Source organism: Leopardus geoffroyi, chromosome B4 (assembly GCF_018350155.1).
Source record: "Leopardus geoffroyi isolate Oge1 chromosome B4, O.geoffroyi_Oge1_pat1.0, whole genome shotgun sequence".
Lineage (NCBI taxonomy): Eukaryota > Metazoa > Chordata > Mammalia > Carnivora > Felidae > Leopardus > Leopardus geoffroyi.
In genome coordinates this window covers 130202893-130219897 of record NC_059341.1, presented here as the reverse complement: position 1 = coordinate 130219897, position 17005 = coordinate 130202893, and the positions used below count along the sequence as shown (strand labels likewise).

The 17005-nt window shown below is 55.2% G+C and overlaps 2 protein-coding genes across 6 annotated transcripts in view; both read right to left on the bottom strand.

Annotated features, from left to right (window-relative positions):
- The window catches only part of TOM1 (target of myb1 membrane trafficking protein), a 42978-nt gene extending 26684 nt beyond the window's left edge, over positions 1 to 16294 (bottom strand). The window contains exon 1 of the mRNA XM_045465410.1: positions 16054 to 16294. Coding sequence (XP_045321366.1) covers positions 16054 to 16105 — 52 coding nt within the window. The 5' untranslated portion in view covers positions 16106 to 16294. The remainder of the gene's footprint in view (positions 1 to 16053) is intronic.
- Positions 1 to 17005, bottom strand: part of HMGXB4 (HMG-box containing 4) — a 56659-nt gene that overhangs the window by 6698 nt on the left and 32956 nt on the right. For 4 of the 5 annotated variants that reach the window (XR_006709217.1, XR_006709219.1, XR_006709220.1 and 1 more), the window contains 2 exons: positions 9625 to 9891; positions 8863 to 9013 (listed from right to left, as the gene is read on the bottom strand). The gene's annotated coding sequence lies outside the window, so the exon portion shown is untranslated. The remainder of the gene's footprint in view (positions 1 to 8862; positions 9014 to 9624; positions 9892 to 17005) is intronic. The other variant, XR_006709218.1, reaches the window with a different exon arrangement.

The window sequence follows — 17005 nt, the reverse complement described above, 5'->3', positions numbered from 1 at the left end:
CCCTGTGACCGGGCAGGGCCCTCTTCTGGCCAGGCAGGCCCACCCTGCAGGACGATGCCTGGGCTGGGCTGGCAGTCAGCTCCCTGTAACTGTGGCTTTCATGACGTTGGTTTCGAAATTGGCCTGACCTCAGTTCCATCCCGGGTCCCGCCTTGGGTCCTGTGGCCAGATGGACGCTGGGGTAGCTGCTCGGGACACAAGCCAGGCAGCAGGGGCATCAGGGTAGGGACACGGCAGCAGGACGGGGTGTTTTTCTCCCCGGGCTATGGCTGTGGGGACGGGGCTGGGGGCGTGAGGACGGCTTCCTTTCGAGGTGTTGAAGGGTGGGCTCATTCGTCCCACAATGAAGTCCCGAGTGTGGCTTCTTTGTGGCACACTCCCCGCCCTCGGGGACTCATACGCTTGCTAAAGAGCTGAGCGGAGGAAGCCAGGCTCTACTCTGGAGGGTTTGGGTGGGGGGGGGGGGGGCAGTGGCTAAACACACTAGTGTGCTACTCCTCCAGAAACCGCACCTCAGCGGTCCCCAGCCACACGGGCCAGAGGACGAGTCATCTCTGACTCCGGTCACAGTGTTCTGCCAACTCCAGCTCTGGATTCTCTGTCCTACCTGAGCCCCTGTCACCTTGCCCTCTGCCTCTGCCTGACAGGCCACTGCCCCGGCTGCTCCTGCCTGGCTCCCCCCCCCACCCCTCCCCCACCCCTCCCCCACCCCATGCCCTTCCTGCCTCAGAGTGAGCTTTCTGAAACCTGGAAGGGACCGTGTCCATCCTGTGCCCCAAAGACTCCAAGGCTCCCCAGCCCTCAACCTGGCCCGCGTGCCCTTCCTCGGCAACAACCCTCTCCAGTTACAGCCCCTGACACACCAAGTGCCGTTAGCTGTTTACACAAAGCAGGCAGCTGAATCCTCCCAAGCCTGTGACGCGTGTGTCACTGCCCTCGTCTAACTGATGAGGACACTGAGGTGCCGGGAGGTCACACAGTGGTCACCAGGGGCCGGGGAGCTCAGCCTTCCTGGAAGCGCCCCCCTGCCCCCTCCTCCCCATCCCTCGCTCCACCAGCAGGCCTGCCAGGGCTGCCTCAACTAGGCCCCCCGGGGGACGCCTAAACATGAGGGGCGCCTCTCTTCTGGGGGAGGGGCAGCGCAGTTTTAGAAGGGATCAAGGTCATCTTGGACAGGCAAGTGGCTGTTAAGGGGCGGCGGGGCACTCAGAAGCCGGAGGAGGTGCCAGGCCAGGGAATCGGGGGGTGCGGGAGCCGGAGCACGGGTCTGAGGCCCCCCCCCCCCAAGCACAGCTCTCCAGTCCCGACGCCAGCAGCGGGCAGAGCCAGGCAGACGCTGGAGTCTTCTGGGGGGCTGGGGTTTCAGTCAGCCTCAACAGGGGGAGGAAGAGGAGGAAGGAGGAAGAGGAGGGAGGGGAGGAGGTGCGAGGTCCACCCGGGCAAACTCAGTAGGAGACAGGTGTGTCCAGAGCAGGATGGGCCCAGCCTGGGGCCTCATGGCCACCTCCCCGCAGGCCGGGGAGCAGATGGCCCGACCAGGGGGTTTTCACACCTCCTCAGTGAGACTTTCCGGGGCGGTAGGCGTACTCCATCAAGGGCAGAAATGGAAACCCACAGGAACCTGGGGATATTTGTTTTGTTTTTGCCTTTGACCACAGAAGTGGCTCAGCTTGCTATTTCAGGAAGGGGGAGTACGAACACTGACAGTGGTTACTGGTTCCAGGAGAATGCTCGCCGGCCTCTGGGCTGTGGGTGGCAGTCGTCAAAGGTCCCGGGAGCTGTTCTGCTCTTGTCCCAGCTCCCGAGGACGCCAGGCCCTGCCAGCCTCCCCGGCTGCCGTCTGGGGCCGGCACTCCTGTGGCCGTGGACCGCTGGGCCCGTGTGTGCCTGTCCCCTCTCCCCGCGTCATGCCTGGTGCAGACTCCACCTTCCGGGAAGGCTCCGGAGAGTCGGCCTGGCGGGATGGCAGGCAGAGTCAGGCTGGGCAGTGGCACAGGCCTTGGAGTGCGGCGAGTCTAGCTTCGTGTCCTAACGTGGGGACGGCAGGCCCTCTCCGGTCTGCTTTCTCCTCTGGGAAACCGAGATAAGGCTGCCTGCCTCACAGGCACTGAGACTTTGTAGCCAGACAATGCGCGCATGACATCACGTAAGAGCGGTAATGAGTCACGGCTAAGTACCAAGACTGTGACCTGGGCTGAGAGCGGGCAAGAGCGGCCACCGAAGACACACCAGCTCCCCGCCCCTGCTCCCTGCCTGCTCTTTCTTGGGGGGGACCCCAAACTGGAAGACAGTCGCCTTCTTGGCTCCTTCCACTGCTTTTGGAGAAGTCCGTGTCTGCGGGTGCTCGGTGGAATCATGGCCAGGACCACCTGCTGCCAAAGTCAGCCCTGGGGGTGGGGGAGCAGCCTAGAGCCTTCTCCTCACCACCCTGCACATTCCAACGGCCGGCCGGCCACTACATCTGGGAATTCCCACTACTCAACACATTTCCGAGTTGCCCCGGGCTCCATTATCAGCTCTCATTGAGGCCCTGTCACCTCTCCGAGGCCTAGACCATCACCTCTACCCTCTTCTCTTCAAACACAAATCCAACCAGTACCTTCTTCTGTCTGAAAATTATCCAGGATCCCCCCCGCCCCCCCCCCGCCCCCGCACTTCTAACCGCCCTCAGTTGCCTGAGGGTCAAAATCCCGAAGTCTTCAGGGGCCGAGAGGGACATTTGGGACTGACCTCAGCCAAGACTGGCTGTGTTCTGCTCCTGCTGGGGCCTTGTTCTTGCATGCCCCTGGGCTTCTGCCTGGCATGCCTTTCTACCATTCGGTCACACATCTGGGTCACAGAGGACGATGACAACCATCACCACCAGCACGCTCACTGGACGCTCAGTAAGCACCAATCATGGGACTCGGGCCTTCACACGAACCTCTCACCATAATCCTTAAGACAGAGGATGAATAAACTGAGGAGCACAGAGAGGTCAGTGTCTTGCCCATGGTCACACAGCTTCCACATTGCAGAGCAGAGGTTCAGACTCAGAGAGGTCTGGTTACTGCATCCTTACTCTTTAAATTTTTTTTTTACACTTACTTATTTTTGAGAGACAGAGAGAGAGAAAGAGAGAGAGAGGGTGAGAGCTAGCACAAGTGGGGGAGGGGCAGAGATAGCTGGAGACACAGAATCGGAAGCAGGCTCCAGGCTCCGAGCTGTCAGCACAGAGCCCGATGCGGGGCTCGAACCTACAGACTGTGAGACTGTGAGATCATGACCTGAGCCAAAGTCGGACGCTCAACCGACTGAGCCACCCAGGCGCCCCTACCACATCCATACTCTTAACCACGACCTTACGTGTCTCTTGAACGTACTCATTGCTTGTTGCCATCCGGGTGCTGGGAGAGATTCTGGTGAGCAAAACCAACCAGGTCCTGCCCACAGCAAGTTGACGGTCCAGTGGGAGGCCACAATGGCCCTCACAAAGGTGAGAGTGGCATGGCAGAAAAGACTGGGCACTGAGATAGGACACGGTGTGAGATCCGGATGTGCCGGCACAGAGGAGGAAACGGACCGGCTGATCCCTGCTGGTCTTTTAAGGCCCTACCCTGGTGACAGCTCCTCAGTGTATTTGCCAACCGAGGGGACTGTGTCACTGTGACCTGTATGGTCATCCTGCACTGTGACGGTAACATCATGAAGAACAGTGACAAAATGACTGGCATTCACTGAGCCTGTGTAACCTGCTCAGTGTACCTCCTCTTGGGTCACCTCCCCACGGTCCCTACCAGGCATGGGGGCAGCTGAGGTCCAACACCCGGAAGTGGGGGAGCAGGGACGCAGAGCTGGGCCTGTGTGGGGTCTAAACCCACTGTGTATCTCACGCTGCTTGGCTATTCAAGGATGTCTCTACCCAACTAGGGTGGACCCAGAGCTCTTGGGGACCTATCCCTCTCCCAATCTCTCTCTCTCTCTCTCTCGCCGGGGTCTACCCTCCAGTGGGACAGAGAGGAGAGGCTTGTTGAGTGTTTGTCCAAGGCCAACAGCCCCCAGACTGCCTCACCATTCCGGTTCAAGGCTGAGTCCCCGCCCCACCTGCCCCGATGTCGCACACTGTGTTTCTCTGTGAGCTCCCCTCCCCCTTCCCACTTTGAACCCCTCTGATATTGGGGTGGCTCTTACAAATAATGACCTGCCAGCGCTCGGCTGGCATTTTTTTCTTTTCGCACACCCCACAGTGTCTTCGATTCAACAAAGTGCGGCTTGTGAGCAGTGAGGATGGTCTTCAAGGCCGGTGATGACCCGCAGATCTGGTTCTGTCTCAGGCCATGGTCCAGGCCCAGGGGAGAAGGATCCAACGCAAGTCGGCAGACCGTGAGAAAGACAACCATGACACGGCCTGTCAGCTCCGAGTGGCCCCCACAGGCCTCCTTTTGAGGCCCTCACCCCAGCAAGGGCGTGCACAGCCACGTTCCTTTTAGATCACATTTACAGAACGCCAGCTCTCCGGCAGAAACACCACCCACTCACGTCACTCAAAGGAACCAGAGATCCTTTTGGGGACTTCCTTTCAGTGTTTACTGTCACTCCATTTGTATACTTTTTTTCCAAGTGTATAATGGTACTGGGGCTGCAGCTTGTTTGTTTTTAAGTAAGAATCCTATTCCTTACCTGTTAGAGATGTACTGAAATATTCATGAGAGAAGTGATACGATGTTTGAAATTTGCTGTAGGTAATACCCGCCCTCTGTCCGTCTCCTCGCTCCCTCCCTACCCGCCCTCTGCCTCCACCCCCTGCCTAGTGCCCGTTATCCTCCCCCACAATTGCTTTCTGTGCACCTGCTTCCCACCATCTCCCTCGCGTCCACCTCTCTGCCCTCCACGACATTCTCTGAGTGGCTATTATCTGTCCAGCCCTGCGGCAGGTGCTCCAGAGGCAAAGGCAAAGGACAGAATCCCTGCCCTTCAGGAGGTCCTAAAGTGGTCAGGGATGACAGGTGGACAAACATTTTCAGAGCAGGGTGGCATGGCTGAGGCCAGTTCCGGGTGCTGTGAGAGCCAGGAGACGGGGCGGGGGGCAGTGAGCACCCGCAGAGGGAAAGGGAAGGTGTCAGCGAGGAGGTGCCGTCTGAGCGGAGCCCAGAGCACAAGGCGCCGGGCTGGGCAGGTGGAAAGGGAGGTTCTTGGGAGAGGAACGGCATTGGCCTTGCCGAATGAACTCATCGATGATGAGTCATCGAGGATGTCGGGAAGAAGACAGAAGAGGGGCTGGAGGGTGACTCTCAGGCACTGGGGAGAAGTGACCCGAGGGAGGGAGAAAGTCCCAGGGGCAGTGAGGCAACTAGAGGGGAGAGGCGAGGCTGCTGAGGCAGAGGGAGCTCTGCCATCCTCAAAGCTGGCACCGGCCTGCACCAGGACCCACCCGGCAGCCATTCCTCCCTTCCCTGCCCAGAGCGGCCACCCCGCTCCCCTCTGCAGCACCTGCTCCAGAAGTGGGCAAGCGGCCTTGTTTTGGTTTCCGGGGAGAAGAGGGGTGTCTGCTGGGCAGTGGCGGGGGAGACGTCCTTTCTGGGACACAGAGACAGAGCTCAGGGAGGAGAAAGCCCTTCCTCCTTCTTCTTCCTTCCTTTCTCTCTCCTGGGAATGGGGTACCTGCAGCTTGGGCCCAGGAGGTGACAAGCTCAGGACAAAAAGCCTGGGTGTTTAAAGACATTTGTTGGGTCGCCTGGGTGGCTCCATTGCTTAAGTGTTTGAGCTTCGGCTCAGGTCACGATCTCGCGGTTCAGGGGTTTGAGCCCCGTGTCGGGCTCTGTGCTGATGGCTCGGAGCCTGGAGCCCACTTCTGATTCTGTGTCTCCCTCTCTCTGCCCCTCCCCTGCTCGCACTGTCTCTCTCCGTCTCTCAGAAAGAGAATAAACATTAAAGACAAAAATTGTTGATCAAACCAACCCCGCAACTTCAGATCAAACAAGGCTGTGGGACTGGAACTCCCAGGCTTCCCGGGGCTTGGTGGGCAGGGCTCAGGGTGGAGACGACCCTGGCCTTCTGCCTGTGCCCCGGCGGGGCCTGCTTGTACTCCTGCCCTCCTGCCCACCCTAAATCTTGCTCCTACGCCCAGATCAAAGTCAGGTCACCATGCGGAGCCTGCCCTGACCCCCTAGAGGACCTGCTCCTTCCCTCACTGGGCCAGCAGCATTTCACACAGGCCACAGCTACAAGTTCTGCTCAGCAGGGCTGTTAAAATAACTCTACGGAATTGATTTCTTTGTTTCTGTCTGCCTCTCCCATTAGGCTGTGAGCGGCTGTCTGTCTCTCCCATTAGGTCGTGAGCTCCTGGGTGGAGATTACACAGCTCAGGAAATCGTACATCAGATGGGACCTGGCCCCCCGATAAACCTGCGGGGTGCGTGTTTGCTGAGTAACTAACTGAATGAAGGATGAGGTCATACCTACCAGGACAATAAACCTCTGTAACACTTAAATTAAAAAAAAAAATTTTTTTTTAATCATCTTTTTTTTTTTTAATGTTTGTTTATTTTTGAGAGAGAGAGAGAGAGAGAGACAGAGCGCGAGCAGGGGAGGCACAGAGAGAGAGGGAGACACAGATTCCCAAGCAGGCTCCAGGCCCTGAGCTGTCAGCACAGAGCCCGACGCGGGGCTTGAATGCACGAACTGTGAGATCATGACCTGAGCCGAAGTCAGATGCTTAACTGACTGAGCCACCCAGGTGGTCCCCCCACCCAAATTTTTTTAATGTTTATTTATTTTTGAGAGAGAGAGAGAGAGAGAGAGAGACAAAGAGAGGCAGAGGGTGAGTGGGGGAGGGGCAGAAGAAGGGAGGGGGTTATACAGAATCTGAAGCAGGCTCCAGGCTCTGAGCTGTCAGCCCAGAGCCCAAGGCGGGTCTCGAACCCACGAACTGGGAGCTCATGGCCTGAGCTGAAGTCAGACGCTTAACCGACTGAGCTGCCCAGGGGCCCCTGTAATACTTGAAATACTCCCATCCTTTGTCCTCTATTGATCCCTTGGTAGCTGTTGTGCAGGTAATCTTCCTCCCACTTGGCAGTCCTTTGAATATTTTTAGAAAGTACCATGTCCCCCCCTTAATCTGTCCTCCACACTAACCCTCAATTCCTGTGGCTGCTCTGGACGTGATCTCCAGAGCCTCTGCCATTCTGATTGATCCTCTTGGGGCGCGGGCCAGCTGGGCACTCCTTCTGGAAAGGCAGCGTGGGAACTCACCCACCTGGCCGCGCCGGAGCCTGTATGTGTGTTAATGCGCTCTGCAATGACGTCAGTAGACACTTATTAACTCCACCTCGTGAAGCCGACTGCTGCAGAATTTGTCCTTGTCAAAGGCGCTCACTCTCCACTGGCCACAGAACTTAGCTCTTCTGGTCTCCCCTGCCGCTAGAAGTGGCCATGTGACCCAGTTCTGGCCAGAGACACAGGTTGAATGTCGGGCGGCTCTGGAAGCTTCTCCCGCCCCCCCCCCCCTCCCTGCCCCCCGTCCCCCACCAAGAGAGGCAGGGCAGTGGTGACACCTCCACCTGCACTTCCTGCCACGTGGGGACACGCACAAGGATGAAACAATACGCTAACGGTGCGGGTGGGGAACTGTAGGAAGAACCATTACAAACAAAATCATTCCAGATGCATCTGGATATTTTTCACTCGAGAGGAAACCCAGCACACTCCTTTCAGTTCTAAGGGGGAGCAGTGAGGTGAAGAAGTTAGGAGCGTGGGATCTGGACACAGACAAATCCCACATCAAGTCCTGACTTGAGCACTCATTAGCTGTGTGACCCTGGATGAATCGGTTAAAAAAAATTTTTTTTTATTTTTTCCAGGAGCCTGGATGGCTCAGTCGGTTAAGTATCTGATTTCAGCTCAGGTCATGATCGCACGGTTCGTGAGTTCAAGCCCCGCGTCAGGCTCTGTGTTGACCTCACGAAGCCTGCTTGGGATTCTCTCTCTCCCACCCCCTCTCTGCCCCTCCCCCACTCGCGTGCACGCTCCAGCTCTCTCTCTCTCTCTCTCAAAATAAATAAATAAAAATCCTCCTTCCTTCTTTCCTATGTATGTATGTATGTAATGTGAGGCTTGAACTCACAACCCCAAGATCAAGAGTTGCATGCTCCACCGACCGAGCCAGGCAAGTGCCCCCATCCTGAATGAATTTTCTTTAAACTCTTCTGTGCCTTAGTTTCTCCCCTGCATAAAGAGGGATAAAGAGGACATTCAGCTTCCAGGGCTGTGTGAGGAGCAAATGAGAGAATGCATTTCCATTGCTTTTATCTTACTTAGCACACAGCAATCACAAAAACGAACGTTTTCCACTACAAAAATATCAACCCCCAACCCAAATTAAATGTTTGAAAATTTCAAGCAGTCCACAAAATAGATTTTTAAATCCCATACACGCAGAAGCCATTTTCTCCCCCAGCCAGCAAACTGTCTTGAGGCCTGTGTTCCAGATGAGCAAGTCTCTGAGGACCCAGCGTGGAAAGTTCCACCAGTTTCCTAAGTCGCTGAGCCATCCTTACTCAAAACTCTGGCTGCCTCTCCCCCCGCCATTCTGTAACCACAGACCATAGAGGAACTCAAAAATACCTTACAGTGGGGGCATGACTTCTGCAACCCACAATTTTAAAGTTGATGTAACCAATTATAGTACCTAACTGAAGAAAATTTCAGCTACATGAAGGAGGGTTTGGTAAAACTGTCCGGGTAAGAGGGAGCAAGGCTGTGAAAGCAGAGAGGGGACGCGGCTGGCCAAAGTGCCTGTGACATGCTCTTCCTTCCCCCTTGTGAGTACAGAAGATGCTGCTGATCCCGCCCTCCCCCCTTCCTCGGTCCCTCTCCTTCTCTCACCTCTCTCCATCTGTAGAGAGAAATTTATTTTATTGGATTGGCTCATGTGAATGTGGGCAGGCCAGCAGGCAGGAGACCTAGGGAACAGATGCGGCTCGAGCCCAGAGTCTGTCTGCTGGCGAATTCCCTCGTCCGAGAGGCCAGTCTTCTACTGAAACCATAACTTAATTAGACGAGGTCCACCCACACTATGGAGAGTAACCTGCTTTACTCAAAGTCTACCCATCTCATTTAAAAAATACCTTCACAGAAACGTCTAGAATAATTTTTTTTAGTAATGTTTTTTAAAGGTTTACTTATTTTTGAGAGAGAGAGAGAGAGAGAGAGAGAGAGAGAACATGCAGGGGAGGGGCAGAGAGAGAGGGGGACAGAGGATCCAAAGCAGGCTCCACACTGTCAGCACAGAGCCTGATGTGGGGCTCAAACTCACGAACCGCAAGATCATGAGCTGAGCTGAAGTCAGACGCTCAACTGACTGAGCCACCCAGGAGCCCCTACAATAATGTTTGAGCAAATATCTGGACACCATGGCCCAGTCAAGTTGATACATAAAGTTAACCATCCGGGGTTTTTACTGCCTCAATGCAAACAAGTTCCAGTCGAACAGGGGACACCTCTGTCTGTTCTTAAATGCTGCTGGGCTCAGCCTCACACAGTCTGGTGGGTTCTGTTCTCTCCTCCTCTCCCTCTCACCCCGGGCTCTCCCCTTCCCTCCTCTGCCTTCCCCGTCAGGAACAAAGCCCAGTTCTCTATGAATCTTACACGGCAGTTTGGTTCTCCACAGCACTTTTCAGTGGCCTTTGCCATGTTCATGGAGGCAGGCGTCCCCCAGAGGCTCCGTCACTTGCCCGGGGGACACAGGAAGTGCCGGGAAGGGGCAGAGCTGGCACATGAACCCAGATCTTCTGATGCGAGATCCAAGCTCTGACCCCATACTGCTGTCACTGGAGTCACCGGAAGGTGCTACGCAGGGTCACATCAGGTGGGTTCACGGACAAACTTAAAGACATTTTTAGAGATGCACACTAACTTCAACGAAGGAGAGAAAAACAAACATGAATTACTTCATGATTTCGTGAATGTAATCACACAGGATGAGGTCATATTAAAAATGGCGAGCCAATAAAAAGAAAATACTATGAAAGTAAAAGGAGAGGTGGCACAGGGAGGATAGAAATCAAGAAGGTGGCGCATGAAGGACAGAAGTCTGCAGAATGCCAGCCTTGACAGAGACCTTCTTGGTAAGGAGGTGAAGAGTTAACTTGTCCCGATTCTCTGTTTCTCTATGGGGTGACAGCCCCAAGCTAATTAGAAGACACTGAGGGTTGTGTGTGTGTGTGTGTGTGTGTGTGTGTGTGTGTGTCTTTTTTTTTCTTCTAAAACCAGAAGAGCGGAAATCCGGCACTTTACTCTTATTTCTTTGAGCTCAGTGAGGGAACAAAACCTATTCACCGCTTCTATCCGTAGGGTCAGGCGAAGGCTTTAGTTCCCAAGGAAGAATCGGATCTACCCCACAGCCTGCAACCTGACCTATGAATGTGGCTGCCACCAGCCAGTGACTGCTCATTGCCCGGTGACACCAAGACCAACACAGAGGCTGCACTGGAGCCAGAGCTCCTTAGCTCTGTCACCCACTTAGACTATGCCCCAGCGACGATGATGACACCGGTAAAAAACCACCGAGGCTAACAGCTCTGGACGCTTCCTCTCTGGCAGGCACTGGGCTGAGGGCTTCCCAAAACAGCAACCCCAACTGATACACGTGCTATCACTGTTCATATCTGACAGATGTGAAACTTAACAACAGAGAGGTTATGTAACTTGCCCCAGGTAACAAAGCCAGCGGAGGCTGAACCAGGACTCAGACCATCTGGTGGGATTCGAGAGCTCAACCTGGATGCCTTATGGCATGTGCCACAGCCATTTGGCACAAGGTCCTTTCTAGACATCATTCCCTGTTACCCTTAAGACAGAGACTTGGGCCCCAAGCTAGCACTTCCACATCAGGGAACCAGAGCTTCAAGACCTGAGGGCTCCCCAGGGCACACTGGGGGAGGTCGTAGGGATTCTGCCCCGGGAGGCCCAGGGCTGGAGCATCCTTAAGGCATCTGAGACGTGGGGTTCTCTGGGATTCCACCCTGAAGAACGCTGCCATCATTCTGCCTCTGGCCAGCTGGTCCGACCCAGAGGTCAGCAAACGATGAACCCACGTGCCTGTTCAGTCTGCTTTCGCGTGGCCCACAAGCTAAGAATGGTTTGCACATTTTTAAACGGTTGAAAACAAATCCAAAGAAGAATACTCTTTCATGACATGTGAAAAGTACATGAAATTTACGTTTTGGTGCCCATAAACAAAGTGTGATTGGAACACTGTTTGGTCCATTCACCTACACATGGTCTATGCTGCTTTTATGCTACAATGGCAGAGATGAGCCGCTGTAATGCGGGCCATAGGCCCACAAAAGTGGAAATATTTACTTTCTAGCCCCTTCCAGAAAGTCTGCAAATCCTGCCCTAATCTACCCTGGTGGCCAGTGTGGGGAATCCTCCTTATAGCCTCCCTGCCCTGCGGCCTCTGCCTTCACCCCTCCAGCGGTGGGGAGCAAGCGACACCTGTGCAAGGTGTCAGGGCCGCATGTGCTGACACTGAGCTCGGCTCAGCCGACGTCCTCGCTCTCTGCCCTCTGGGCCCACGGAGCCGATCCATCACTCTCTCGAGGCTGTCCGTCAGCTCCTTTCTTCCCTCTGGTGTCCAGCTTTCCCTGCCCCCACGCGTGACCTCCGCTGTTCCTCAGCAGTGCTCTGGGAAGCAGAGGGAGGACGGCAGTGCATCGCAGACATGCCACGGGCAGCAGAGAGGGAACGTAACATAGCGAGGAGCTGGGCCCAGGTCTCCTGCGTCCAGGCTTGCCGTTCCCTCGACAACATCGCTCGGGTGGCCAGTTCGGTTCCCAGTTCCTCACTCCCAAAATGGCACTCCGGGGGGCTTCAAGTGTCCTCTCTACTAACTAACACTTGGAGTCTCTCCTCTACGATTCCTTCCTGTGGCTCCCCTGGCTTGGCCTTTGGGCTCCAAGGCAGCTCTGCCTGACTTCTCCCCCTCTCCCATCCACCGCGGGGATCGGCCACAGGCTCTGAGCTCCCACGTCATATCCAGTTATGGGCACCTCCACCCCGACTACGGGGGGCTGGTCCTCAGGGACAGCCCACATTCACAGCGTCTGCTGTCTGCAGCTTGCTTTCTGAGCAGCTGGGTCTCCGATTCAGTGTGCCAGGGGTAAGATGACAATCAGAAATGGACGATGGGCTTCTTGGGTTGCCTTCTGATGTTCCGTCTATAAAACAACCCCCAAGATCTGTCCGCAGAGGATTCTGGAAAGGGTTTTGAAATCCTTGCTAGGAGAGGGCTGTGTCAACACCGCCCAGTGCTAAGTATCTGGGATCCTTTCAGCCACAGCTGCTGCCCTTGGGAAGCTCTCCCACTGAAAGATATAAGGCTGAGGGACCTGCAAATGTACAGACTCACACGTACATCATAACCAGCCAGGCTAATCTGTGGGTAGAGCAATGAACTGTGGATCCTGGAGGGGTGGACAGTGTAAGTTCCAAATAAGCACTGGTCAGCCAGATACAGTGGGGTGAGGGGCAGGGGAGGACGTGGGCTCTCAGCCAGAGAAACCTGGGTCTGGATCCCCACCCTGATTAGCTGTGAAACCTTGGGAAATGATATGCTCCCTCACACTTACTTTTGGTAAAACTAGAAAAAATAGCAAAACCTTGTAGGGTCGCTGTGAATATTAATAACCAGGATACTAGCATGGTCCCCGACACATGGTATTTGCTCCTCACCAAATGTTACCTTCCTTTTCTCTTTTCTTCCCTCCTACGATGGGCCAGGGACCATGCCAGGTGCCGAGGGTCCCGACAAGTGAGGTACAGTCCCCGCTCTCAGGAAGCCTAGTCTAGCTGGGGAGATGCACATGTACAGCTACTAACAGAATGGGACAGGGGTCTATTAGTGTGCAATGGTGGAAATAATAGAAACAGTGATGAGGACAGCAAGGGCTGATGATTTCTGATGTTTCCCGCACACACGACTCCCGGGGAGTGTCTCGCTTCACTCTCGTGACCACCCAGACAGGTGGATGCTGTTGTAGCTACCGTCCTACCCAGGAGGAAGCGGAGGCTCAGAGCCCCAAGGCCGAGAGCGAAGAAGCCTGAGGAGCGAGGGTGATGCGAGAGCACAAAAGCAATGGCTGGATCTGCAGGGCTCAGGGAGGGCCTCAGGGAGGAGGTGACAACGGCTGAGCTTTGAAGGATGCAGGCTGGAGCGGGCATTCCAGGCAGAGGAGGCAGCAAGTACAAGGGTGTGCGGGTGGGTGTGCGGGTGGATGAGCTGATTGACCCTCACCCCTGACGAGCACCCCTGGAGCTCACTGCGCTCAGGGATGCCGATGCCACGATTCTACAGGGCTTCTCTTGCCACAAGGGGGCGGAGTCAGCAGCCTTGACATTATTTTACTCCTGCAGTTTCCAGAAACCCTAGGTCATCGATAATCCCAGCCAATCAGCAGTACCTTTCATCTCTTCACCTACAAGAAACCTCCGGAAGACTAAAGGCATCTATTCAAATGGCAGCTAGCCTTCATTTCATTCCACTTTTAGAGCCTCCGCAGCTTTGGTTCAAGTTTCACTGGTTCTGGGGAGCTCATCATAGCTTCACTACCAACTCTCTGGGGGCCTGGGTGAGTCAGTCTCCACCTTCTCTCTGGCCTCTGTCTCCTTCTGTGGAAAATGAAGGAGATGGGCTAGAATGGAGCTTTTCAATATGTGGTTTCCAATCCAGTGGCATCAGTGTCACCTGGGAATTTGTTAGAACTGCATAGCTTTCGGCTCACCCCAGACCTACAGAGTCAGAGACTCTGGGATGGAGCCCAGCCATCTGTCTTTTTTTTTTTTTTCTTCAATGTTTATTTATTTTTGAGGGTGGGGGGAAGAGAGAGAGGGAGACACAGAATCTGAAGCAGGCTCCAGGCTCCGAGCTGTCACCACAGAGCCCGACGCGGGGCTCGAACTCACAAACCGCGAGATCATGACCTGAGCCGAAGTCAGACGCTTAACCGACTGAGCCACCCAGGCGCCCCCAGCCATCTGTCTTTAATAAGTCTTCCAGGGAATCCTGATGAGAACCTTGAGTTAGAAGGTGGCCAGGGCAAGGACCCTTCTTCCAGTAGCCAAATTTGGTTCTGGCTCCAAGATATTATGGGTTTGTAGTATTCTCTTTGGACAGAGTATTTCTTGCCACAGGCTTTCTTTGACCAGCTAAGGGCCAGAGCCCAGGTGAGCTTTTCTAGAAAGCTTCAGGAAAATGTGGCCAACTTTGAAGGTCAGACTTTTTTATTTTTATTTTTATTTATTTATTTTTTTAAATGTTTATTTTTGACAGAGAAAAAGAGAGAGAGAGAGAGAGACAGAGACAGAGACAGAGCATGAACGGGGGAGGGGCAGAGAGAGAGGGAGACAGAGAGTCAGAAGCAGGCTCCAGTCTCCGAGCTGTCAGCACAGAGCCCGAGGTGGGGCTCGAACTCACAAACCGCAAGATCATGACCTGAGCTGTAGTCGGACGCTCAACCGACTGAGCCACCCAGGCGCCCCTCCGACTTTTTTTTAGGTAGGAAGTCTCAAACTTGGCATGTGATGAAAGTGGTGGTATCTGTTGCTGGAGAAATTAAGATGAGAGGAGAGCTTTTCAGCTCCAGAACAATGACTCATTGGGAGGTGTGGGTGGCAGGGAGTGGGGAGGGTGTTCCTGGGAGGACAGCTTCCTCTCTCTGGTCCAGGAGCTCTCTGGTGTATAAATAAATCCCGGACCGCCAGCCTCCTCTTGGGAGAAATTTGATTACAAAACCTCAGAAGAGCCACACACAGCCATGGTGCCTATTATACTGCTGAGCCGGGTTGACAGACTTAGTGAGGTTTGGCTTCCAGGACAGCCAGAATGGAAAGCCTGTCTAAAAGATCCAATTTTCCCAGTCTAGACTTCATGCTAAAGACCATCAAGAAGACGAAGGAAGACGTTCACAGTACTGGCCAGTTTCCTGATGCAAGAAGGCACATCCAGACAGTCCCTGGAGAAGTGTTAGCTGTTTGGGCCACGGCCTGGGGTTCCTCCCAGTATTGGGAGTAAGAAGTTCCTACGGAACCAGCCATTTCCAGGGATTCCCCACCCTCACTTGGTGGTATCTCAGTAACAAGGATGATAAATATCACCACGTTCTTTTATATGGCAGTGGCCATATGCCAGGCACGGTTCTAAGTACTTTACAATTATTAACGAGTTTAGCCTTCACAACAACCCCACGGAAGCAGGGACCATTAATACACCCCTAATCACAGGCGAGGAAACGGGAGGCAACGTCACGGAGCTAGTAAGTCAGTCTCCCGTCAACAGGGCGCAGGAGAGTCAGGAGACCTGGGCTGAGTAAGCCTGTGCCTCCGGCCAGGGTGCCCGGCCCAGCCGAGTACTGAGAAATGAGGGAGGAGGAATCAGGTGGCTCCTGAGATCGCTTCCAGCTCGGGGAGTCTGCGACTGTGCGGTCGCCTTGCTGCTGGTCTCGCGGGTTCGCCAGCGTCTGGCAGGGCCCCGGGCGCAGCAGGGCTGCCTGGCCGCCTCCCCACAAGTTGCTCGCCCAGACGCCAAGCCCCAGTCTCCTGATCCTGGGAGAATGGACTTCTAACCCTTCTCCGGTATCCGTGTCCGGAGAGTCGGGCGAGCCAGGAAAGAGACGGCAAGAGCCCAGGCGGCGCGACCCGGGCTAGGGGAGCGATGAGGGAGACAGGCGAGGGGCTCAAGGACTGCAAAACCACGCAGACCCTTCAACCCCCAAAAACTTTCTCCCGGGATTCGGGACCCCATCAGCCTCACATTGGCTGAACCGCGGCCGCCCGGACCCGCCCTCTCTTTCTAGCTATTGGCTGCCGTAGGCATCCATCACAAGCCGAGGCTTCCCGATAGACCACGGCTTTTGTCAATCAAGGTGGGCGGGAGACTGGGCGGGGACAGGTCCGGGAGAGACACGCCAGCCTCGTTCCCCTCCCAGCGTCCCTCCGGAGGGTGACTTGGGACCTGGAAGCGCCCGGGGGGGACCCAGGCCGTGCTCAGGGCCCTGCGGCGGGGCTCCGGGGACTCACCGATGCGCTGTCCCACCGGAGAGCTGAACGGGTTCCCCAGGAGAAAGTCCATCGCCGCGGCTGCCCCAGCCACCAACCGGGGGAATCAGCTGACAGCAACCGCCAGCGCCGCCGACTCGTCACGTGACGCGCCCGACGGTCCGCGAGGAGGCGCCCGTGGAGGCGGGGCGTAGGGAGTAGAGCGCGGGACACAGGCCCCGCCCCTGACGTGGAGGGTCGGGCTCCCCGAGGCCGAGGACGACGACCACATTGCAGCTCTCCTGGCGCCTGCGGACGTCATGCACGACGTAGGGTTGGGGCAAATGAGGAGGCTTTGTGTGGCCTGTGCAGGCCACGCCCCCAATGCCTTTTAAAGGTGTGACCTAAAGCTCTAGGCTTGTCAAGCAAGGTCTCGGAGCAGGGAAATGACTTGGATAAGGTTACACTGCAAGCTCGGACCACTTCTCACTCTAGTGTCTTCGCTGTTAGGACCTCACTAGGACTACTCCCCCAACGCTGCGGTTGACAGCATCTCTGGCCTGTTGTCTCTCCGCCCTGGCAGAGCTCCTCCTATCTGATGTCAGGGCCTCCCTGTTGCAAGATGCACCGTGCTTGCAGTCCGCATTCACTTACCTCAAATTGGAGGCCGGCACCAGGGGACTGCGATCCCTTGACACAGAACCAACTCCATGAATTGTAGCGAGGAATGGGCTAGAGCCCAGAGTGGCAGAATGCACCCAGATGTACTCACAAGAGGAGCCTGGGACCCATTTCTGCCATTGATTTACTCTGTGATTCAAACAGTGAGCTTTCATTTTTGCTGGATGCTAGAATTAGGTCAAGGACTGTATAAACTTTGTTGTAGGTCACAGGCTCTTTTGAGAATTTGAAGAAAACCACAAGCCTTTATGCAGCAAAAATACAGAGATACAATTTAACTTCAGGGAGTTTCTGGGGTCCCTGAAACATAGCA